General features: G+C 42.6%; 1 protein-coding gene across 2 annotated transcripts in view; it reads left to right on the forward strand.

Annotated features, from left to right (window-relative positions):
- Nucleotides 1-1,294: 1,294 nt before the first annotated feature.
- POGLUT3 (protein O-glucosyltransferase 3) overlaps nt 1,295-24,700 on the forward strand; it is a 27,701-nt gene continuing 4,295 nt past the window's right edge. The window contains exons 1-7 of one of the 2 annotated variants that reach the window (XM_017855258.1): nt 1,295-1,882; nt 9,244-9,441; nt 14,412-14,695; nt 18,770-18,986; nt 19,618-19,814; nt 21,512-21,706; nt 23,115-23,219. In XM_017855258.1, coding sequence (XP_017710747.1) covers nt 1,681-1,882; nt 9,244-9,441; nt 14,412-14,695; nt 18,770-18,986; nt 19,618-19,814; nt 21,512-21,706; nt 23,115-23,219 — 1,398 coding nt within the window. In that variant the 5' untranslated portion in view covers nt 1,295-1,680. The other variant, XM_017855259.1, reaches the window with a different exon arrangement.

The following is a 24,700-nucleotide window of genomic DNA, read 5'->3' on the forward strand; positions in this document are numbered from 1 at the left end:
AGACACCCCCACAAAATAAAATTTATCAATGAAAGTAATACCGAGTGATGTTACACTTTAGCCCTAAAATTTACCAGCAACTGACTACCAGTTCCTGAAAATCTTTCCAAAGTACAAAGAACACCATCCACAAGCACTGCTTAGCATTACTAAAATAGGTCAACAGAACTGTGAAAATGTGGGAAAGATTTTGCCCTGGTAAAACTTGGTCATAGCAAGAATGCTGAGTAGCACAATTAAAGCTGTGAGGTGGACAAAGGCTTGCCTAGTGCCTGGCTCTGATGTTTTGGGGATTAAGGACCCCCAAGAGGGTGCAGAAACCCTGTGTCCATTCTAGGGTGTGAGTTCCTTCTGGCTCATTCAGCCAGAGGAAAATCTTTATTGTCTTTAAATAGATTCAGACCATAAGAGGACAAAAAGGAGGAAAAATCGTTAACAAATTGGATCAAATGATCAAAAAAAGAGAGGCAGACAGTGGCCTTGACAATCTCTCCTGGATCCAGCGTTCATCTTCTGAGGAGCGGTGGAGGTGGCTGAGACCACCACCCCTTCTCCTACATGGATTACAGAGGAACAGGAGGTTTCTGGCTTTGAGGTAAAGCTCACACACGGGCTCAAGGCAAGGCCTGGTCTTCTGCCACCCCAGTGGCCAGCTCCTCACTCTGGGCTTGGCCCAAACTCCGTGGATGTTATGTAAACACCTGCTGGAAGAAGGGGAGTGCGCGAGGAAGCGGGAAAAGGGAGGAGTGGTGGGGATCACAGTCCTGTGAGGAAGGCTGCTGAGCAGAAAAGCAACAGAACAGGCCACAAGAAAACGGTGCTGCTGTGAACAGCGGGCTGTGAGGGAGGCCGGGGCGGGGCCTGACCTTGGCTCTCATCTTGCAAACTCATTCCTTGGGAAAAGGCATTTCCCTAAACTACATCGATCTTGGGGTGGGACCCTTTCATCCTCCCACAACAATCACCACCGGGTCCTTTAAAAACACCAGAGCCGCGGACCCGGCGGCTCAGGCCTGTAATCCCGGTACTTTGGGAGGCCGAGGCGGGCGGATTGCTTGAAACCAGGAGTTCAAGACCACCTGGGCAACATAGTGAGACCCCGTCTCTACACATAATAGTAGTAATAATAATAATAAATTAAATTAGCCAGCGTGGTGTCGTGTGCCTATAGTTGATCCCAGCTACCCGCGAGGCTGAGGCGGGAGAATCTTTTGAGCCCAGAAGTTCCAGGCTGCAGTGAGCTGTGATCGCGCCACTGCACTCCAGCCTAGGCGACAGAGCCAGCCCCCTTGTCTGTACAAAAACAAAGAAAGAAAAGAGAAGGAAAAGAAGGAAGAAAAAGAAGGATACTGGAGGTCGAGGCCAGGCGTGCCCGAGGCCTTGGCAATCAACAGCGCACACTCACAGCCTCGGTCTCTGTGCGGGCCTCTCCACCCCTTTCCTCCATCCGGCCTATGGGGCTGCGGGGAGGAAGGGGCGCGCCCATCGCCGACCCCTGCAGGGCGCGCAGTGGGTGATTGGAGCCGGGGCCGGACAGAGGGCGGGAAAGAGAGCCTGCGCCGCAATCTTTCCCGCCCGAAAGACCCGCCCCTCGGTGGGCCCCAGTCCCAGCCCGGCCCGCGGCCCTCCGGGCCCCTCCTCGGCGCCGCGGAGCTGGACCACAGTTGTGCCCCGCCGACCATGCGCAGCCTCCCTCGGGCTCTGCTGCTGCAGCTGCGCCTCGCCCTGCTGGTGGCCGCGGGGGCCCCGGAGGTGCTGGTCAGCGCGCCGCGGAGCCTGGTGTGGGGGCCCGGGCTGCAGGCGGCCGTCGTCCTGCCGGTCCGCTATTTCTACCTGCAGGCGGTCAACTCGGAGGGCCAGAACCTCACTCGCTCGCCCCCAGGTAGTGTCCAGCCGCCGGCCTCCCTCGTCCCGCGGCCGGGTCCCCGCGCGTCCCTGCCGCGCTGGAGTCCGCCCGCGGCCTGCGTGGAGTCCCTCCTCGGCGTGTGTCGCCCCTTTTTGGGTCTGGTCAGCTCCTCTTCCCTTCTCCCGCCCGTAATCAAAGCGGGCAAAAATCACCACAAAAGTTTATGGAATGAATGAATGAACTTCAAGGGCGCTTCCGCATTTAATGTGCAGGGGTTGATGTTGCGAATGGACGGCGCCCGGGCGTTACAAGGAGTGTGCCGTGAGTCACACGTTGGCTTTCATCTCTGACTTAGTTGTCTGAACTGTGAGGGATTGCAGGGTGCGCTTTCCAGTGGTGAGTCATCAAGCCCACGGATCGCGTCGGATTACATGGTTTAGGCCTGATGGGTTTGGAGCAACGAACTCTTACGCAGAGGAAATGTCAGAGCCATAGGAAGGAGGAGGGGTTTGTTAGTTTTTTGTTTCCTTTTTAGTTCTCTGAGTTCTTGAAAGCAGATTACAGAAACTAGGGAAACTCAGTAGCAATCATTCGGTTTTCCCTCCACCGAGGGTGAGATGGATCTGGTCCTGAATCCCTTTCTGCCCGGTCCTCCTCCCATGTTGTCCTTCACATCTTACCTTTGCAACTTCTTAAAACTTGTCCTGCTGGTTTCACGCTGTTGCCAGTCAGGATTTGCTAATGTATAAGTTTAGGGCTCTGGCCAACTAGCACCTTGTTTTATCAGCGAAGAGACAATTAGAATAACCCAGTGCCTCTGCCCCTGCTAGTCCTGCTGGGAACATAGCTGCCAGAGGTGTGTCCCAGCTTGTGAAAGGGGTAAGGGGGTCTTGACAGTTGGGCAAAGCAGAGAATTTAGGAGCCAAACATAATTCACTTTTAGATTTAATGATTTTAAAAATTTCGTTCATTCAAGAAATACTTCTTTGATGTCTACTTCTGCGTTTGGTAATTCTGCTGGGGATCTAAGGATGAAAATGCCTGCCCATCAGGGAACTTAAAGTCTGTTGGTAAAAGACATGCAAATAACTGATCACTGTACAAGATAATGAAGGTATGTACAGAGTGCAGTGGCAACATTGAAGCACTGCCAGAGACTGGAGAAGTCCAGGAAGGTTTCAGGAGCAGAGACTTGAAGGATGAGAAGGTTTGCTGGGCAGGCATGTAGGTGGACACCCCGGCATGCGCAAAAGCACACAGACGTAAGAGACCGTGGTGTTCGGGAAAATAAGTACGGTAATTTAATGATACTGAGCAGAAAAGTCTAGTTCATTGTAGCCACTGGTCTTCAAGCGCCTTGAATGCCAAGCAAATGACTGTATAACTGGATAAAAGCGAGCCACTGGAGAAATTTGCGCTGAGGCAAGAATCTGCCTCTCCCTTAACCACCTCAGTGGCTTGTGTTCTACATTTGATTCAGAACACCACTCCTGAAGTTGTCTTTGAGCATTGCTTTGATAACGTGTCTACCAGTTAAACCCTAAAGACTCAGACATCTGGTTTCATATGCATGATATGCATTTAGGGAAAATAATTCCGACTGTATTGACTGAAACGGATGTGTGTATATCAGGGTTTCACAAACTTTTTCTTTAAAGGGCCAAATAGTAAATAATTTAGGCTTTGTAGGTGATATCATCTCTCACATTTATTCAGCTCTGCTTTGTAGCCATGGACCTATAACAAACCCGTTTATGTTACAATAAAACTTTTTATGGCTACTGAAATTTCAATTTCATATAATTTTCCATAAGTTACAGAATATTATTCTTTTGATTTTTCTCCAACCCTCTCCCTGCCATTTTGTTTTTTTTTTTTGGAGACGGAGTCTCGCTCTATCGCCCAGGCTGGAGTGCAGTGGCGTGATCTCTGCTCACTGTAAGCTCCGCCTCCCGGGTTCACGCCATTCTCCTGCCTCAGCCTCCCCAGTAGCTGGGACTACAGGCGTCCGCCACCACACCCGGCTAATTTTTTGTATTTTAGTAGAGATGGGGTTTCACCGTGTTAGCCAGGATGGTCTCAATCTCCTGACCTCATGATCCACTCGCCTTGGCCTCCCAAAGTGCTGGGACTACAGGAGTCAGCCACCACACCCGCCCCCCGCCTTTTTTTTTTTTTTAAGAGACAGGGTCTCTGTCACCCAGGATGGAGTGCAGTGGTACAATTATAGCTACCGCAGCCTCAAATTCCTGGGCTCAAGGGATCCTCTTGCCTCAGTCTCCCCAAATGCTGGGATTACAGGCATAATCCACCATGCCCGTCCCCATTTTAAAACCATAAGTATTGTTAGCTTACAGGATTTACAAAAACAAGCAGTGAGCTGGATTAGCTATAGTTTGCCAACCTCTGATATATATTAAAGACTCTCAATTAAGATCCAAATGATACAGACTTAAAAGTTGTGTGTACATTTATATATGCATATATATTATATATACACATAAATATATTCTTTAAACAAATGAAAAAACAGTTTACAGTTTCTATTAAATATCTTAACAGAAGGAAAGTTACATTTATGTTTCTGCTTGGTTTACCCCTACGATCTATGACTTTCCTTTTTTTAGTCTTAGAAAGACTTCCCAGCCAGGGCAACATAGCAAGATTCCATCTCTACTGAAAATAAAAATTTAAGAAATTACCTACTTGGGAGGCTGAGGCAGGAGGGTCAGTTGAGCCCAGGAGCTCAAGGTTTCAGTGCCTTATGATTGTGCTGCTGCACTCCAGCCTGGGCGACACAGCAAGACCCTTTCTCTAAATAAATAAATAAAATGAAGACTTTTCAGACAACCTTACTTTCATTCCTTTGGATTCCCTTTGTTTCCTTTCAGGCCTCTTGATTTCTGGCTTCCAGTTAAAAAGCTGCCCTATAGTTTTGAAAACTCACCCAACTAGTTTCTTACATTTCTGCCACCAGCATTCACTTCCAAGTCCTGAGGTCTTTCCCTCTTCAAGAACCAATTGAATGGCTCGGTATTCATGCCTTGCAATCTCAGCACTTTGGGAGGCCAAGGCAGGTAGATTGCCTGAACTCAGAAGTTTGAGACCAGCCTGGGCAACATGGCAAAACCCATCTACCAAAAACATCCAAAATATCAGCCAGGCGTGGTGGTGCACAGCTGTGGTCCCAGCTACTGGGGAGGCTGAGGTGGGAGGATCTCTTGAGCCTGGGAGGCCGAGGTTGCATTGAGCTGAGATTGCACCACTGCACTCCAACCTGGGTGATGGAGTGAGACCCCATCTCTCTCTTTCTCTCTCTCTCTCTCACACACACACACACACACACACATACACAAGAACTAAAAAGAACTAATTGGAAAAGAGGAAAAATCTTTTCAAGCTATAGCCTGTTGTACACAACTGAGAAAGTTTCCCTTATTATCACTCCCATTCAAAGTGTAGAATTTATCTGAATGCCACTATTATGCTACATATATCCAAGTACCCAGATAACAAAAATATTGTGAACTTCAGTGATCTCAAGCAGGACATCTCAAACTGGGGTTCACAGACAGAAATTACAAGGTCTTTGTCCTTGGATGGGGGGAAGAAAAAAACCTGTATCTTTATTTTCAGTAAACTCTTGCTTAAATTGAACATTTTCTTCAACTATGAATGTAGGCAGTACCTGTTGATACTGTTATATTCCCAGCCTCTAGCACAATGCCTGGCAGAGATGCTGAGTATTATAGATGAAAAGAAGGAAGGGGTGGAGGGAGGGATGATTGAAATATGTCAAGATGGAAGGATATAAATAGTTATTTTCTACTCAGTCTTCTATTTTCATCAGTAATAATATCTTCATAAAATAATCTTACCTCCTGGTTGTGTAGTACTTTAGTGTTTTGTACTATGCCTTGCTTAATTTGTCCTCTAAAATAGTCTTGTAAGGTAGGAAGGATAGATATTACTGTCTTTACACATAAGAAACTGGGCTCAGTGAAGCTAAAATGCCTTGCCTGGTGGGCTCCACAGCGAATGTGTCAGAGCCAAGGCAGGAACAGCCCTTTAACCTTCTACTTCATTGCTTTTTCTGTTTTATCACATCATCCTTAATATGATTGTCGTGCGTCAGTTTACAATAAGATGTTGGAGGGTGTTCATCGTTGGCAGCTAGCCAGGTATTTCTGGAGGATTTCCATTTAGCCTCATGGTACAACACCTTGGCCTTCTGGGATTTTGCTTCCCTTGACCATGTGGGGTCAACACTTACGTTGCAGCTGTAGAGAGCCTTAATGAACTTTCTGAACAACAGAGGAGGAGATGACTCTAACGTATCCAAAGTGCCAGAAGTATTCCTCCAACTGTGACTGCTGCAAAGCTACATTCAAATATTGGCTCCTCTGCTCATTATGTATGTGACCTTGGGCAAGTTACTTTACTTCTTGGAGCATTGGTTTCTTGATGTATAAAATGGGAGTGACAGATACCTACCTCAAATTTCTTGTAGGAAATAAATGACACAGAAAATACATATGAAAGTCTCAAGCCCATAAAAAGTACTAAGTTAATTTCTAAATATGCGTTTGATTTCTTACCAAATCAAACATGTTCAAGATTTCGGATTGTGATGATGTAACACTTTGATACTACCAACCTCCTTTTGTCTGCATAGTCACTGCATTCTCATCCAGTCAGCTATTTTTCTTAAGTTTGAATTTATTGAGTAGAAAACTCAAGCTGAGCCTCATTTCCTTTTTTTTTTTTTTTTTTGACACAGAGTCTAGCTCTGTTGCCCAGGCTGGAGTGCAGTGCTGCAATCTCAGCTCACTGCAACCTCCGCCTCCTGGGTTCAAGCGAATCTCCTGCCTCAGCCTCCTGAGTAGCTGGGATTACAGGTGTGTGCCACCACGCCCGGCTAATTTTTGCATTTTTAGTAGAGAAGGGGTTTCACCATGTTGGTCAGGCTGGTCTCAAACTCCTGACCTTGTGATCTGCCCACCTTGGCCTACCAAAGTGCTGGGATTACAGGCGTGAGCCACCACGCCCAGCCGCTGAGCCTCAATTCTATCCCACTATATTAGTCCCCAGAGCTAATGAGAATTTTCATTCCTTCCATTTGAAGCAATTAGAAATTTCACTCTTTTCATTTTCTCTTTTATGAGGTTAGGATTCCTTATTTCTATTTCAGTCCTGATCAATATTATCTTGCATTAATTCTAACATTAATTTCATGTCAACAATGACACAGGCATGAAAGATTATAAAAAATAACTGAACATTTAAAATATGTATTTCCAATGGCTATATTATAGTTGTATACATACATTTTAGAATGTGACTTTTAAATGGTATTTCAGCGACAAAAAATATTACAACTGGAAGCGACCATAATTATTTATCTAATACTTTCAATTTACAAATAATTGACGCATTTTGGAGCTAGTTGTTTTTTTCTGCATGACTTTCCCAAAAGTCACAGTCAATAATAGTCTTGTCTTATATCTGTTTTGTTTATTTAAAATAATAATGTATGGAGAATAAGACTATTTGATCAGGAAATAAGAAAACCTTTTTGTACATTTCCAGTTTGGGGAGAGAGCAATGGAAATGGCTTTCCAATTCCCAGACTTTCCTGTCCAGATTTCAATCTGCTGCACCATGTTGCCTTTCTGAAACCATGTGGGAAATAATGCAAAGCAATAATTTATGTGTTTCATTTATTCGGTTCAGGTAATTGGCCAACATTTCTAATAATTTCATATTAAATTATTACCACTTTATAGCATCTTCCATGTTTATTATACTTCATTTAGGTTAGCAGGTTTCTTTCATAATTTTATCATACTTGTTTCAAGGATCCTAAAATGTTTATGTTTGGTACTCAATTATTAATATTTAATAGCAAGATGTCAGATACCACATTGTTATTACTAAATTGAAGACTGAGAAACATTTCTGCGAACTCACAAGAAAAACCCTTACAGATCAAAAGAAAGTAGATCTTATACTTACTAGATTTAGAAACTAAGAATTTCACAAACTTGTTTAGTAATCTCAAAAGATATATTTTAAATATTCTAAATTTTATAATATGATAGATGTGAAGTGAAAAACAACTTTGGTCACAATTTTCTGTTTGCTAGGACTGGGGATTTCAGAGGATTCATTACTTTTTTTAGCATTTCCATTTGATATGGTGATCTAAATGGTACATCCACTGCGCTCTCTGAGGAAGAAGTTTCAAAGTTTATTCCTGGCCACAATAGCATTAATCACAACAGTATCATTTCAAAGCCAAAATGTCAGCAAATAGGAAAGGGAAAGTTTGTTAAATAGGTATTATTTACCTAGAACAGAAACCCCACAAAACTTTAAAGGTGGAATGGATTATTATAGTGTAGCTGTTTCATTTCAAGCTGAACAAACAGACTCAGAAGTAATCTCTAGTATTTGCAAAGATGTGTATGTGTGTGTTTGTGTGTGTGTATGTGTGTGAACTTGTACAAGAGTCTGGTAACTAGCTATAATCTCTCTCTACCTAAGGAAATGGGCTTAGAAGTACCACTTGAAATTTGGGCTTAATAAACGGGGAAATTTTCACAGAAATGAAAGTTATTAGATACTGAAATGGTATACAAAGAAAGCTTGTGTGTATTTTATGAGGAGGAAGTTCGATTACTATAGAGATCTGTCATGATTAGAGTCCATGGGTTTTTAACTATCTGGGCTTTAATCCTACCTAAAGGAGGAAAGAGTAAACAAGCAAAAAGTTTATTTTTTATTTGCTTTCAAAAAATGAATTGCTTCTCTTCATGCAGTAAATCAATGTTGAGTCTGATCCGTAGTTTGAATACATGAACCAGACCAAGCACTGTGGCTCAAGCCTGTAATCCCAACACTTTGGGAGGCTGAGGCAGTGGGGATCGCTTGAGGTCAGGAGTTTGAGATCAGCCTGGGCAACATAGCAAGACCCCCTCCAACCCATCCCGCCCCCCACCATCTCTACAAAAAATTAAACAAATTAGCTGGGCATGGTGGCACACTCCTGTAGTCCCACCTATGCATGGGGCTGGTGCAGGTTGAGACAGGAGGTTCATGAGCCCAGGAGGTTGGAGCTGTAATGAGCTAGGATTGCACCTCTGCACTCCAGCCTGGATGACAGAGCAAGACCCTGTCTCAAAAAAGAAAAAAAAAAAAAAAAAAGAAAAAAAAGAATGCATGAACCAGACATGATAGTTCCTGGACTCAAAGATCTTCCAAAGTAAATGATTTTTTTAAAACCACCAATGCTGCAGGAATAAGCAACATATTTAAGTTATCCAGTGACACCTATCCAATAATTGTAAATCATAATCATGACATGGTAGAGTGGTTTATATCTCTTTTCCTTTCAGGTCAAACACCATTCAAAGTAGTAGTCAAATCTCTTTCACCCAAAGAGTTGGTCCGGATACATGTCCCTAAACCTTTGGACAGGAATGATGGAACATTTTTGATGAGATACCGGATGTATGAAACTGTCAATGAAGGGCTGAAGATAGAGGTCCTTTATGGTGATGAACATGTGGCTCAGTCTCCCTATATTTTGAAAGGTAAGGATTATTATATACTGCAGAGTCAGCCTTATGTGTAGGTCCTGTGCCTTTCAGAATGGCCTAAACCTGATGACTTCAAAGTCATGTGCAATAAACATTGTATACATACCTCCTGGAGCTCAATTTAAATTTTAAGGGAAAGAAAATTAAGTAAAGAGATTTAAATGATAAGAAAAGAAATCTTGTGTATTAACATCCATGTAGTTACTATTTGCAAAACTCTTCATTCCTTTGTGTAGATCCGTATTTCCATCTAGTAACATTTGCCTTCTGCCTAAAGGATTTTTATTAATATTTACTTTACTGTGAGAATGCTGGTGATGAATTCTTCCAGCTTGTGATGTCTAAAAAAACTTTATTTTGCCTTTTGTTTGTTTGATTTGTTTTTTGTTTACTTTGAGACAGGGTCTTGCTCTGTGGCACAGGCTGGAGTACAGTGGCACAGTCAAAGCTCACTGCAGGCTGGGCGCAGTGGCTCCCACCTGTAATCCCAACACTTTGGGAGGCAGAGGCGGGCGGATTGCTTGAGCTTAGGAGTTCAAGACTAGCCTGGGCAACATGGTGAAACCCCGTCTCTACTGAAAATACAAAAATTAGCCAGGCATGATGGTGGCACATGCCTGAAGTCCCAGCTACTCAGGAGGCTGAGGCTGGAGAATCGCTTGAACCTGGGAGGTGGAGGTTGCAGTGAGCCAAGATCACGTCATTGCACGCCAGCCTGGGCGACAGAGTGAGACCCCCATCTCAAAAAAAAAGCTCACTGCAACCTCAGACTGCTGGGCTAGGCTATGTGCAGTGGCTCATACCTATAATCCCAGCACTTTGGGAGGCCGAGGTCAGGGGATCACTTGAGCCCAAGAATTCAAGACCAGGCTGGGCCACATGGCAAAAAACTGTCTCTACAAAAAATTAGCTGAGTGTGGTGGTACATATCTGTAGTCCCAGCTACTCAGGGGGCTGAGGTAAGAGGATCACCTGAGCCCAGGGAGGTTGAGGCTGCGGTAAGCTGTGATCGTGCCACTGTACTCCCGCCTGGGGGACAGAGTGAGACCCCCTGTCTCAAAAAAATATAAAACAGAAACAAAAATTGCTTAAAGCAAACCTCCTGCCTCAGCCTCTGGAGTAGCTAGGACTGCAGGCACACGCCACCATGCCCAGCTAATTAAAAAAATATTTTTTTGTTTCTCCAAAACATTATTTTGTTTCTACAGGGTCTTATTATGTTACCTAGGCTGATCTCCAACTCCTGTGCTCAAGTGATCCTCCTGCCTTGGCTCCCCAAAGTGCTGGGATTACAGGCATGAGCCACCATGCCCGGCCTAGTTTGCTTTTGTTTTTAAAAGACATTGTCGGCGGGGCGGGGTGGCTCAAGCCTGTAATTCCATTCCAGCACTTTGGGAAGGCCGAGACGGGCGGATCAACAGGTCAGGAGGTTTCGAGGACCATCCCTGGGCTTAACCATGGTGAAACCCCGTCCTCTACTAAAATAATTTAAAAAAAGCTAGCCGGGCGAGTGCGGGCGCCTGTATTCCCAGCTACTCCGGAGGCTGAGGCAGGAGAATGGCATAAACCCGGGAGGCGGAGCTTGCAGTGAGCTGAGATCCGGCCACTGCACTCCAGCCTGGGCGACAGCCAGACTAGGTCTCAAAAAAAAAAAAAGACATTGTCTCTAGTTATAGTTATAGGTTGATGGTTTTTTTTTCTTTTGATACTTGAAAGATGCGGTTCCACTGTCTTCTCACTTGCATTGCTTCTAACAATAAATCTAGCATTTTCCTTATCTTTGTTCATCTGTGTTGCTTTTAAGGTTTTTTCTTTATCAGTTCTTTTGAGAAGTTTGATTATTATGTGCCTTGGTGCAGTTTCCTTAATGTTTCATGTCTTTTGGATTTGTGGAACTTCTTGGAATTTAAGTCATCCAAGTGATTTAAATTTCATCACATTTAGAAAAATGATGGCCATGATTGCTTCAAATATGTTTTCTGTTCCATTCCACCTTACCTTCAAGGATACTAATTACCCATATATTGGGCTTGAAACTATCCTATGGTTCATCGATATTCTTTTCATTTTTTAAATTCTTTTTTCTCTTTGTTTCATTTTGCATAGTTTCTATTACTGTCTCTAAATTCTATTATATTCTCTTCTGAAATGTACCATCTGTTGTCAATCCTATACAGTCTAGTTTTCACCTCTTGATGCTTTTTCATCTTCTTGAGCTCATTTCTGGGGTGCAGTTACATTACTGGGAAATAGTTTAATCCTTCCAAGCTTTGCTTTTACAATTTGTTAGGTGGGACTAGTGCCATGTTTAGTCTAGGGCTAATTATTCCCCGCTACTGAGGCAATACCCTTCTGCATACTTTACCCAAGCCCTATGAATTAGAAGGCTTTCCAGTCTGGCTGGTACCCACTGGTAAGTACTGTTCCCTCTGATCATTTTGGATGGGTTCTTCCCCTTTCTTCCCCAAGAACATATGAACACTCAGGTGGCAAATATCTTAGATGTCCATTTTTCAGCCTGAAATCTGTTTTCATCCTTTGTCATTATCATTCTAAACATTTAGATGTTATACTTACATAATTAAACTGTATTATTTTTGGAACCAGTACAGGGGAAGAACTCATCCAACATGCACTGATCATATGCTGTGCTTAATATGTGAAGAGGACTTCCTACAGAGGAACATCTCTAATGTTCTCTCTGTGCAGTGCTTCCTTTTTAGATACTCTGTCCTACAAAGTCTAGAGCTGCCTTGGTCTCCCTGGACTGTCAGCTCTGTCTCTTCAACTCAGTGAGGCTGCCTGCCTTTGCCTACAGGCCCCCTCCCTGCACTACAACCTCAAAGCTCCCTTAAGCAGTAGGCTGTAGGAATTATAGGGCTTACCTTATTTGTTCCCCATCTCTCAGACTCACTGTCCTTCATTGCCTAATACCTAGGGCCTTAAAAACTATTGTTTAAGGCCAAATGTGGTGACTCACACCTGTAATCCCAGCACTTTGGGAGGCCGAGGCAGGCAGATCACTTGATATCAGGAGTTCAAGACCAACCTGACCAATATGGCAAAACCCCATCTCTACTAAAAATACAAAAAATTAGCTGGGTGTGGTGGGAGTGCCTGTAATCCTAGCTATTCAGGAGGCCGGGGCAGGAGAATCACTTGAACCCAGGAGGCAGAGGTTGCAGTGAGCCGAGATCATACCACGGCACTCCAGCCTAGGCAACACAGTGAGACTCCATCTCAAAAAAACAATAACAAAAACAACAAAAAACTATTGTTTCATATGTTTTGTGGGGGTATTTTCTGGTTGTTTCAGGTGGGATGGTACAGCAGTCCCTGTTACTTGTTGTCAATGAAAAGAGTCAAATTTATGGCCAGGCACGGTGGCTCATGCCTGTAATCCCAGCACTTTGGGAGGCCAAGGCAGGTGGATCACTTGAGATCAGAAGTTTGAGACCAGCCTGGCCAACATGGTGAAACCCCATCTCTAGTAAAAATACAAAAAAGTTAGCCAAACATGGTGGTGTGCACCTATAATCCCAGTTACTCGGGAGGCTGAGGCAGAAGAATCGCTTGAGCCTGGGAGGTGGAGGTTGCAGTGAGCTGAGATCACACCACTACACTCCAGCCTGGGCGACTCTGCCAGAGTCTCAGCCCGAGTGGACTGTGTCCCCCTGCCACAAAAAAAAGAAAAAGAAAGAAAGAGAGGGAGGGAGGGAGGGAGAGAGAGAGAGAGAGAGAGAAAGAAAGAAAGGAGGGAGGAAGGAAGGAAGGGAGGGAGGGAGGAAGGAAGGAAGGAAGGAAGAAAGGAAGGAAGGAAGGAAGGAAAGAAGAAGAAAGAGTCCAGCTCTATAATATTTGAAGAGATTTATTCTGAGTCAAATATTCAACTCAGTGAGACTACCTGGTTTTGCCTACAGTGCCCCACCCTGCACTACAGCCTCGAAGCTCCCTTAAGCAGGAGGCTGTAGGAACTGTAGGGCTTACCTTATTGTTCCCCACCTCTCAGACTCAATGACCAATGGCCCATGACACAACCCTCAGGACATCCTGAGAACATGTGCTCAAGGTGGTCCGGCTACAACTTGGTTTTATACATTTTAGGGAGACAAAAGACATTAATCAATACATGTAAGATGTACATTGGTTTGGTCTGGAAAGGAGAGACAACTGGAAGGGGTGGGTGTGGTTGGGAGTGGTTGACGGTAGCTTCCAGGTCACAGGTAGATTCAAAGGTTTTCTGATTGGCAGTTGGTTGAAAAAATTAAGTTATTGTCTAAAAACTTAGAATCAATAGAAAGGAATGTCTGGGCTTATGATAAGGGTTTGTGGAAACCAAGATTTTATCATGCAGATAAGGCTTCCAGGTAGCAGGCTACAGAGAAGAGATTGCAAATGTTTCTTATTAGACTTAAAGAGTCAGTTCACCAAGGTCTGTGTTGATGTTAATGCTGGTCAGCTGGGCCTGAATTCCAAAAAGGAGGAGGGTATAATGAGGCATGCCTGTCTCCCCTTTCCCTTCATGGCCAAACTAGTTTTTCAGGTTAACTTTGAAATGCCCTTGGCCAAAAGGAAGGATCCATTTGGATGGTCTAGGAGGCTTAGAATTTTATTTTTGGTTTACATAATGTCTAAAATTAATACATTCTTTTCTCCTTCCTAAGAGGTAAGTTGTTTTATGTTTGCCAGCCATTTATACCTTACTAGAAATGAATTTATCAGCTAAGTGACCAAGAGTAGGTTAGATTGGGAGAGGGCATATACTAAATTGTGTTATTCAAGGTGATGTGAAAAGGAAAGTAAAAGTGTAGGACTCTAACGTAATCACTTACACCACTGATTTGACTAGGGCAGATTATCTCTGGATAATCTTATAATTCACCAAGAAGCAGAGACAGAAGTGACTCCCTGTGCTGTGGTGCTTGCTAATGGAGTGCGGCCTTGTTCATGTTTTCCTTCCCTAGGACCAGTGTACCATGAGTACTGTGAGTGTCCGGAAGATCCTCAGGCCTGGCAGAAAACTCTTTCTTGTCCAACCAAGGAACCACAGATCGCAAAAGATTTTGCTTCCTTTCCCAGCATCAATCTCCAGCAAATGCTAAACGAAGTCCCCAAAAGGTTTGGGGATGAGAGAGGTGCCATTGTTCATTACACGATTCTCGATAACCACATTTACCGGAGATCTTTAGGAAAATACACAGACTTCAAGATGTTCTCTGATGAGATTTTGTTATCATTGACAAGAAAGGTAGGAGAATGAATGAATTGATAATACAGTTTAATTATTTGGGTATACACATTTAAATGTTTAGAATTATAATGACAAAGGATGAAACAGATTTTAGGCTGAGAAATGGGCATCTAAGATATTTGCAATCTGAGTGTTCATATGTTCTCCACCTTTGTGGATCTCACTTTCCTGTAAGATTTAAAATTAAGTAGCTTGAGGCCGGACATGATGGCTCATACAAGCCTGGCCAACATGGCAAAACCCCATCTCTAGTAAAAATACAAAAATTAGCTGGGCGTGGTGGTGGGCACCTGTAATCCCAGCTACTCAGGAGGCTGAGGTAGGAGAATCGTTTGAACCTAGGAGGTGGAGGCTGCAGTGGGCCAAGATTGCGCCACAGCACTCCCACCTGGGTGACAGAGTGAGATTCCATCTCGAATAAATAAATATAATAAAATAAAATAAAGTGGCTTAAGCCCCCATTCCAGGTAGGTATGCCGTACAGGACACTCCCAAGGTTTCTTTGAGCTTTCAGACATTTATAACAAGGTTACTACCTCTTACTCTTTTTTTTTAATAGTCTATATTTATAGTATCCAAACAGAACTGTCTCTTATTTATTTATTTATTTATTTAATTTTTTAAAATAGGGGTGGGGTCTTGCTGTGTCATGCAGGCTAGTCTCAAATTCTTGGGCTCAAGCCATCCTCCTGCCTCATCTCAGCCTTGGTCCTAGCTGGGACTATAGGCATGCACAACCATACCGAGAGGTCACTTTAAGTTCTCTGTTCCTGCTGAATACCACTCCTGTTTAGATTTCACCTTCTGCAGCTGTTTTCTTCTCTTCGCCTCAAAATGACTTGAACTTAGAACACATTTTCCGGGCCGGGCGCGATGGCTCAAGCCTGTAATCCCAGCACTTTGGGAGGCCGAGATGGGTGGATCACGAGGTCAGGAGATTGAGACCATCCTGGCTAACACAGTGAAACCCCGTCTCTACTAAAAAAAAAAAAAAAAAGAACACATTTTCCTTGTTTTACCCTAAGCATACCTAGAAGATAGCATGCATGGAACATTTTGTCAAAGCTTGGGGTACCAGAAACAGGTTTTTTTTTTCCCCACCAGTACATACTAAAAAACAAACAAAATCCTGATATTTAAAATAGACATCTCTGTACTAATCAGACTCTCAGTCATGCTTGCCTCTGGGAATTTCTTGTGGCTGTCCTTGACCTTAAGGTCTTAGCGTCTCACTAATGTGGTTAGGCCCCCTGTCTTTCAGGCTCTCCACATCCCCAATAGCGCCCCTTATCTTACTATTCAACCTCTCTTTCCACATTTGCAGAACTCTAAATTCCTCTTAAGCAGAGCAACTTAAACTACCTTTTGTCCTTGTTTCTGATCATACGGGGTGAGGGATGGAGCTGGGCAATATTTATCTTTCTTACTCAGAGAGACCATCAAGGGAGTTTGTTTGTTTGTTTGTTTGTTTGTTTTGAAACGGAGTCTCTCTCTGTCGCCCAGGCTGGAGTGCAGTGGCATGATCTCGGCTCACTGCAACCTCTGCCTCCCGGGTTCAAGCAATTCTCCTGCCTCAGCCTCCCGAGTAGCTGGGATTATAGGCATGCACCGTCACTCGTGGCTAATTTTTGTATTTTTAGTAAAGATGGGGTTTCACCATGTTGGTCAGGCTGGTCTTGAACTCTTGACCTCGTGATCCGCCCACCTTGGCCTCCCAAAGTGCTGGGCGTGAGCCACTGCACCCGGCCAAGGGATTTTTATAAACCAAAAAACAAAGCACAGTTTTCCTGATATGTTATACAGTTTCCCAAGTATGCTGACTGTGTGCCTGCAGTCAGTTCTTACTTTAAATAGCAGTCCCCAACCCCTCTGCCACCAGCCCACAATGTGAGGATGCAAGCATATGATAGGCATCTGCTCCTAAAGGTAGTGCTCTCTTCCTGGGCTACAACTAGTCAACTGTGCCCTGTATTCTTGCCTCTTTAATCCATGTTGCTGGTTTCATAGCAGTAGCTTTCAACCAGGGATGATTTTGCCCCTCAGAGGACATTTGCCAATGTCTAGAGACATTTTTGGTTGTCACAGCTCAGGGGTTGCTGTTATCATCTAGTGGATAAGCATTCTACAGTGCAAAGGATAGCACCCCCCAACTCCATAGCAAAGAATCATCTAACCCCAAATGTCAATAATGTGAGCTTGAGAAACCCTACTCCACAGTGAGTACGTCCAATGTGGAGTTTATTAATGAGTTTATAAATAATAGCAGGGAGGCTGGGCACAGTGGCTCACACCTGTCATCCTAACACTCTGGGAGGCCGAGGCAGGTGAATCATTTGAGGTCAGGAGTTTGAGACCAGCCTGGCCAACATGGTGAAACCCCATCTCTACTAAAAATACAGAAATTAGCCAGGCGTGGTGGCACGCGCCTATAATCCCAGCTACTCAGGAGGCTGAGGCACGAGAATCACTTGAACCTGAGAGGCAGAGGCTGTGGTGGAGAATCACTTGAACCTGAGAGGCAGAGGTTGTGGTGAGCCGAGATCGCACCACTGCACTCCAGCCCGGGTGGCAGAGCGAAACCCTGTCTCAAAATAATAATAATAATAATAATAATAATAATAATAATAATAATAATGGCAGGGAAGCAAGAGGGTGAATATTCACATCTCTCACCCTTTCCTTTTGGTATTTGCCCAGTGGCTGGGGAAGAAATAAATCTAAGATAAATGAGACTCAGTCCTAGTCTTTGAGTAGCCCACTCTAGTGGGAATTTTTTGTTGTTGTTTGGAAGTGGGGGTGGGATGTGAATACAAACAAATGATTATATCCCAATATGATGATAGGCATCAAGAAAAGTAAGTACCTCGGGTTTAAGTGCCAGAGGAGGGTGAGTCATAGAAGAGGTGGTATTAGATCTGGGCTTGAAGGATTAGAAAGGAGACTGCCAAGTTAAATAAGTAAAACATTCCAAGCGAAGGGAATTACATGTTGAGGTGGATGGCATTTTCAGAGAGTAGCCTGAGGTTTCCTGGTGTGTGGGCAGATGAAATATGAAGCTTATAGCCAAGCTGGAACAAGATAGTGAGGCCTTGAATGCCAGCCAGAGAGTTGAGATCTTGTGCCATAGGCTTAAGGTTCTGTTGAGCTTGGTAGTGACATTAACCAAGTTATTTTAGAAATGTTAGTTTTGGAATTAATTTTAGTTTTGGAAATCTGAGCAGCCCTAGAGCCCAGAATCAGAACATCTAGTAAGGAAGCTGTTGCAACAATCTAGGCAAGAAACGATGAGGGCCTAAACTGAGACATTGATCGTGGAGATGGAAACGGAGTGGCAGGTTCCAGAGGCAAGCGCATATGAGGTAAAGAGGGAGAATAGTGAAGGAAAACAAGGGTTTGGTTATAACTTTGTAGATTCTCTTAGGCAGCTGGCAGAGAGGGTTCTCGAAGGCATTCATTCATACCTTTCTACACAATTTCCACTTCTCTAACACTACATTTTATTTTATTTCATTTTTTGTTTGTTTGTTTTTTTTTGTTTTTGTTTTTGTTGTTGTTTTGAGAGGGAGTCTCACTCTGTTGCCCAGGCTGGAGTGCAGTGACATGATCTCGACTCACTGCAACCTCTACCTCCCAGGTTCGAGAGATTCTCCTGCCTCAGCCTCCCAAGTAGCTGGGATTACAGGTGTCTGACACCAGTCCAGCTAATTTTTGTAATTTTAGTAGAGATGGGGTTTCACCATGTTGGCCAGACTGTTCTCAAACTCCTAACCTCAAGTGATCCACCTGCCTCGACCTCCCAAAGTGCTGGGATTGCAGGTGTGAGCCACCACGCCTGGCCTCAAACACCGAATTTTAAATGCACCTCTGGACAGAGGTAGTGACTCCTGGTTAAGTGAATTTGCCATGTAGGATCCTCACAGATGACAAATTGACAGGCATTCTTCTCTCTTCTCTTGCTGTTTTTGAATGGTTAGCCCGGTCAGAATATGTAAGAAAACCAAAGAACTATTGTATTTAGTACCAAAGACTGAGATCTTCCCAGCACTGATGTTTGTTTATATATTTATTTAGGTCCTTCTCCCAGATTTAGAATTTTATGTTAATCTTGGAGATTGGCCCTTGGAGCATCGAAAAGTCAATGGAACCCCCAGCCCCATACCTATCATTTCATGGTGTGGCTCTCTGGATTCAAGAGATGTTGTCCTCCCAACCTATGACATCACCCACTCGACGCTTGAAGCCATGCGGGGTGTTACAAATGATCTCCTCTCTATTCAGGGAAATACAGGTATTCAGGGAAATGCAAGGCTAATTAATGAAGAAAAAGCTTAGAGAGTGGGTTATACATATATGTTTGCATTCAGTAGCATATTAGAAAAAGTCTTTCTTGTATTCAAAATTCTGACCAACCTAGGGATTAAAGATTTGTGGATGTTACTCAGTTATTTAGTTTTTTCTGGTCACCCTATGTAAGAACAAAGACCAAGCTCACATTTTATTGTGAAACACAGAAAATGGAAGAAGCTAATGCCTTGGTGAGTGGGCGAAGTCATTGAATCTCTTTTTGCTTTGAACATGGTCCGACATTATTTCAGGTATTTCCTAGTATTATATAACAGAATATACCAATACTTGCATGAGCTTTCACTAGCAGACAAATAGATGAAATTAGAGCCTTCTTTTATATAATACAGCAAATAAAAGGACTATTTTTTTGAAAGTCTAAACTTGAAAGTTCTTCTGGCAAATTGAGACTCAATCCCATATTTTATTTGAAATAGCATCTACTTTAGAAGATGAGTTGATGATAAAAGAGCTTTAACATCTTAAATGACAACAGTAGATTAAAGAGGATTATGCTTACCATATTAAAATGTCAAATTCATAATCATAATTTTTTAATGGCTTCAAACTTGTAGGACCTTCCTGGATCAATAAAACAGGGAGAGCTTTCTTCAGAGGTAGAGACAGCCGAGAGGAGAGGCTTCAGTTGGTACAGCTGTCCAAAGAAAATCCTCAGCTACTAGATGCAGGAATTACAGGATATTTCTTTTTCCAAGAGAAAGAAAAGGAGCTTGGAAAAGCCAAGTTGATGGGTTTCTTTGATTTCTTTAAGGTATGCATTTGAGTCTTCTTCTGTGGATATGAAGTGATAAAATTTTGTATTAAAAGTCTACCAAAATAGGTGGGCTTCAGCAAATTTCTCGTCTTGTGAACTGACACACATGTTCACACTTTCTTAATAGATATCAGGAATTACAAAAATCATTGTGGTTTCCTTCTTTTGTTGTTAAGTTTACCAAATAACTCAGAACTGTACTTAATTCTCAAAATATAGTATAAGGATTAACCTGGGATTTTGGTGTATTTATGTCAATTTTTTTCTTCTTTTTTTTTTTTTGTATTTGCTTTAATAAACTGAGAATTTAAATACCTTTTACCTAAAGTGATCTCAAATGTCTTTTGTAAATAGAAAAGGTATAAATTCCATATATGTAAAGTGGGAGTTGGGATTAGGGTTCAAGGCCTGCTTCTATCCTGCCTCTGCCACCAACTATGGGACCTTCCTGTCTTGGCGCCTTGGTCTTTAAACCCATGTGATACCTACCTACTCCTTCGGAACATTATCACGAGGCCCAGAGGAGAGATGTGAACAATGTGACAAAACCTGATGGGCTCAAAAACTCCTTGTACCAATTATTTAGGAAAAAATTATTTACCAAATCTGGGAGTGTGTCCTCTTCATCCCAGAGAATGAGTAGAACAGGGGATTTGGACTCAGAATGAGGTTTACACATTTCTCTGAATACCAGTTTTCTCAATTGTAAAAACAAAAAGAAGGGGTTAATAATACCTGCTTCAGATTATTATAATTGAATGAGGTTTAATGCCTATGAAAACTGCATTTGAAATGGAAAACAAAGTATATTAACCCAACAGATATGCAGACAGCTTTCCTACTGTGTTGCCAGCATTGCCCAAGTCCTTAAATGTCTCCAGGTTTCTGTCTCCTCAGCTCTAAAACTGTAAAGTAGAGACAGTGCCTGCCTGTTTCATAGACTGCATATAAGGAACAAATGAAATAATGAATAAATGAAAGTGTTCGTTGTTATCAGTATTCAGCTTTAAGAATTTTGAAAATAGTTTTCCCGGCTGGGCGTAGTGGCTCACGCCTATAATCCCAGCACTTTGGGATGCTGAGGCGGGCGGATCATCTGAGGTCACGAGTTTGAGACCAGCCTGGCCAACATGGGGAAACCCTGTCTCTACTAAAAATAGGAAAAAAATTAGCTGGCCGCAGTGGTGGGTGCCTGTAATCCCAGCTACTCAGGAGGCTGAGGCACTAGAATTGTATAAACCCAGGAGGCGGAGGTTGCAGTGAGCCAAGATCACGCCACTACACTCCAGCCTGGGTGACAGAGCAATACACTGTCTCAAAAAAACAACAACAACAACAAAACAAAACAAAACAAAACAAAAAACTAATTAATTAAAATTTAAAAAGAAAAAATAGTTTTCCTACCTGAAATCTAGAAATCTGGATTCCATATTACAGAGACATGATTGAAATAGGTCTTCACTCCTATTTCCAAAATTTTGCATCTTAGCTTTAAACAATATATTTCTTAAAATTAATCTGAGAAAGGCTCTTGTGATTTTATACAAAGAGAAGATATAAGTTATAAAATAAAACTTTTAAACACCAAAGTTGGAAAATAATTCCTCTGTAGTTGGTATTATGGTGTTGATGAGAAGCAGAAGTGAAGCAAATGACTACTGAAAGTTTGTTTATGTTTGTTTTTCATCTTCCAGTACAAGTATCAAGTAAATGTGGATGGGACCGTGGCTGCTTACAGATATCCATATCTCATGCTGGGCGACAGTCTGGTTTTAAAGCAGGACTCGCCATACTATGAACATTTCTACATGGCATTAGAACCTTGGAAGCATTATGTTCCAATTAAAAGAAATCTGAGTGATTTATTAGAGAAAGTTAAATGGGCTAAGGTATGCTTTCAGCAATTTTTGTTTCTTTAAGCAATAACAAATTTACCAGTGTTAGATGAGTTCCATCACAACACAATTTGATGTGACATAATGGAATGAAAAGAAATATTGTCTTCTGAAATTGCTGTTCCCTTGAAATATCTAAAGAATCAGCATCAGAATCATTTTGCATACCCTCTATCAACATTTTTGAAGATTTTCAGAAGATTTGAAGTCCAGCCTTATATAAAATACAGATTTTCTAAATGCTGTGTTTACACATACAAACAAGAACATACAAAATGCAAATTACTGATTGAAAGACCAGAGTTAAGGTGCTTTATGAACAAGAAAACATTTCAGGCAATTACAGTACTCTTTTCTTATCCCCAGGTAGAAAAAAGGCACAAATTCTTAATGAATGTGTGTTATATAACGCAAGAATCACGTTTCCCATAAAATAGGAATTCCTTTTTAAAAAGTAAAAGTATTTAAAAAACTGTTGCATTTTATTATAAAACTACAAAAATGTACCCTTCCATTATGAGATTTTATACTAAGTTTCTAAGAAACAATATATGGTTATGGAAATAATCGGATGCCTGAGGCAGAATCACTTTTGTGACCCTTTGTAAAAGCCTCAGTTGCTCGCAAATGGCTTACCTGCGGACAGCATGGTAGAAGATTAACTGTTTTCCAAAAGTATAATTAGGAATGCTGACTATTTCTGGTACTGAATGAACAGGCTGTGGGTACTAATGACTGAATTTTTCGGTTACAAAAGCAATACAGTCTTTTATAGCTACCATTTTATAACACAACTTTTTGGCTCTGACTGCATATTTGCATGGAGCTTTTAAAAGATATTATAACATGAAAACGTATTCATTCTACTATCATGCAGAGAGGAAATAGGCTGGTGGGACAGATGAGGAAGCTGAAGAGTACTTCCTGGGTGGCCAGGAAAGTACCAAGATGGTCACAATAGGGGCTGCACGTGGGTTGTTGCACTGTGGGGAGCAGTGGTTTCCTCGTACTATGGAAAAGGGGCCAAACGTGATCATTTCTTTTAACAGAGATGTCTAGGAAAATACTCTCTTCCCGTAGCCTCATTCTTTATTTATTTATTTATTTATTAGTTTATTTATTTATTTTTGAGACAGAGTCTCACTCTGTCACCCAGACTGGTATGCAGTGGCACGATCTCCACTCACTGCAACCTCCGCTTCCTGGGTTCAAGGAATCTCGTGCAGTGAGCCATCGCACCCGGCCCCTGTAGCCTCATTCTTAAGTTATAATTCCATTATGTTCTGTCTTTCCCATGCTGTTCACTTTCAACCCCACATCTGTTCCACTTCACACTTAACCCTCTCTTTGTGGGTCTTAGTAGTAATTTTAATTCATTTTTATTTTTTTTTTAACCTTTCAGGAAAATGATGAAGAAGCCGAGAAGATTGCAAAAGAAGGACAGTTGATGGCTAGGGACCTACTACAGCCACACAGGCTTTACTGCTACTATTACGAAGTACTGCAGGTCAGTTCAGAGTGTCCGTCCACACTGCTGGGTCAGGTGTCCTCAGACTACCCGCTTGGCCTGTACACTTCCTGCCTGGCTTCCTGAAGGGCTCAGAGTCAGCCTATGGGCTGGCTGGCTAAGCCAAGGCACTTGCCTAGGGAAAGATGGTGCTAAGTCTTCATTTGGTGGCCCCCTTTTTTTTGTTTTTTGTTTATATTTTTTTGGGTTTTTTTGAGACGAAGTCTCACTCTGTCGCCCAGGCTGGAGTGTAGTGTCTCAATCTCAGCTCACTGCAGCCTCTGCCTTCCAGGTTCAAGCAATTCTTGGGAGCCTCAGACTCCCAAGTAGTTGGAATTACAGGCATGCGACACCACGCCCAGCTAATTTTTGTATTTCTAGTAGAAACGGAGTTTCACCATGTTGACCAGGCTGGTCTTGAACTCCTGACCTCAGGTGATCTGCCTGTCTTGGCCTCCTGAAGTGCTGGCATACAGGTGTGAGCCACCATGCCCAGCTGTGGCCTCCATATTTTCATCTTTATTCCATATTATGAAAAATGATGCTGGGAGCCCTCACAAATATAGATTAGCAGCTCCTCCCATCTGCTCAGTGCTCTCTTTTATTAAATGCTTTATTGAATTCCAACCTCAGAGAAAACATTTTCTTTATCTGGAAAACAAGACGGTTGGACTGGAGATCATTAACATCCCTTTTTAGTCAAAATGTGGCCTCCTTATTCTCCGTGATACTTAAGATTCATGCCTTTTACAGTACAAGGCAGAATGCAAATATTTAGCTTGCTATAGCAAACAAACTAATGAAAAATATGTATAACAGTTCTAATACCTTAGGGCTGAATCCTGAATTACAGTGTTTATTGGGATTCCGAGGATTGGTGTTTTGAGTAATTACCTTAAGTTTTACTCAGAAAAATCTAGACAGGAAGGATTAAAAAAAGGAAATTATGTTCTTGTTTTTAACCTAAATTTATTTTCCGGTAGGCATAATAAAAGTAAATTTCCCTAGATGCTTGTGGATACTACCCTCTCATATTTTCATTTTCATAGAAAAATAAAAATGATGTTACACCATTTACTAGAAGCAGCACTTCCTTCTCTTAAATTGGTCTACCCCCTCTGTTGGTCTAGCTTTAATTGTTAAACAGTTTTTTTTTTTTAACAATTTCTTGGCTGGGCACAGTGGCTCGCACCTATAATCCCAGCACTTTCGGAGGTCGAGGAGGGCGGATCACCTCAGGTCAGGAGTTCAAGACCAGCCTGGCCATCATGGTGAAACCCCGTCTCTACTAAAAATACAAAATTAGCCACGTGTGGTGGCACATGCCTGTAATCTCAACTGCTCAAGAGGCTGAGGCAGGAGAATCGCTTGAACCTGGGAGGTGGAGGTTGCAGCGAACCAAGATTGCACCGTTGTATTCCAGCCTGGGCAACAAGAGCAAAACGCATCTCAAAAAGAAGAAGAAGAAGAAGAAGATGGCA

The sequence above is a fragment of the Rhinopithecus bieti genome, unplaced genomic scaffold (genome assembly GCF_001698545.2).
Source record: "Rhinopithecus bieti isolate Rb0 unplaced genomic scaffold, ASM169854v2 scaffold_39705, whole genome shotgun sequence".
NCBI classification, from domain to species: domain Eukaryota; kingdom Metazoa; phylum Chordata; class Mammalia; order Primates; family Cercopithecidae; genus Rhinopithecus; species Rhinopithecus bieti.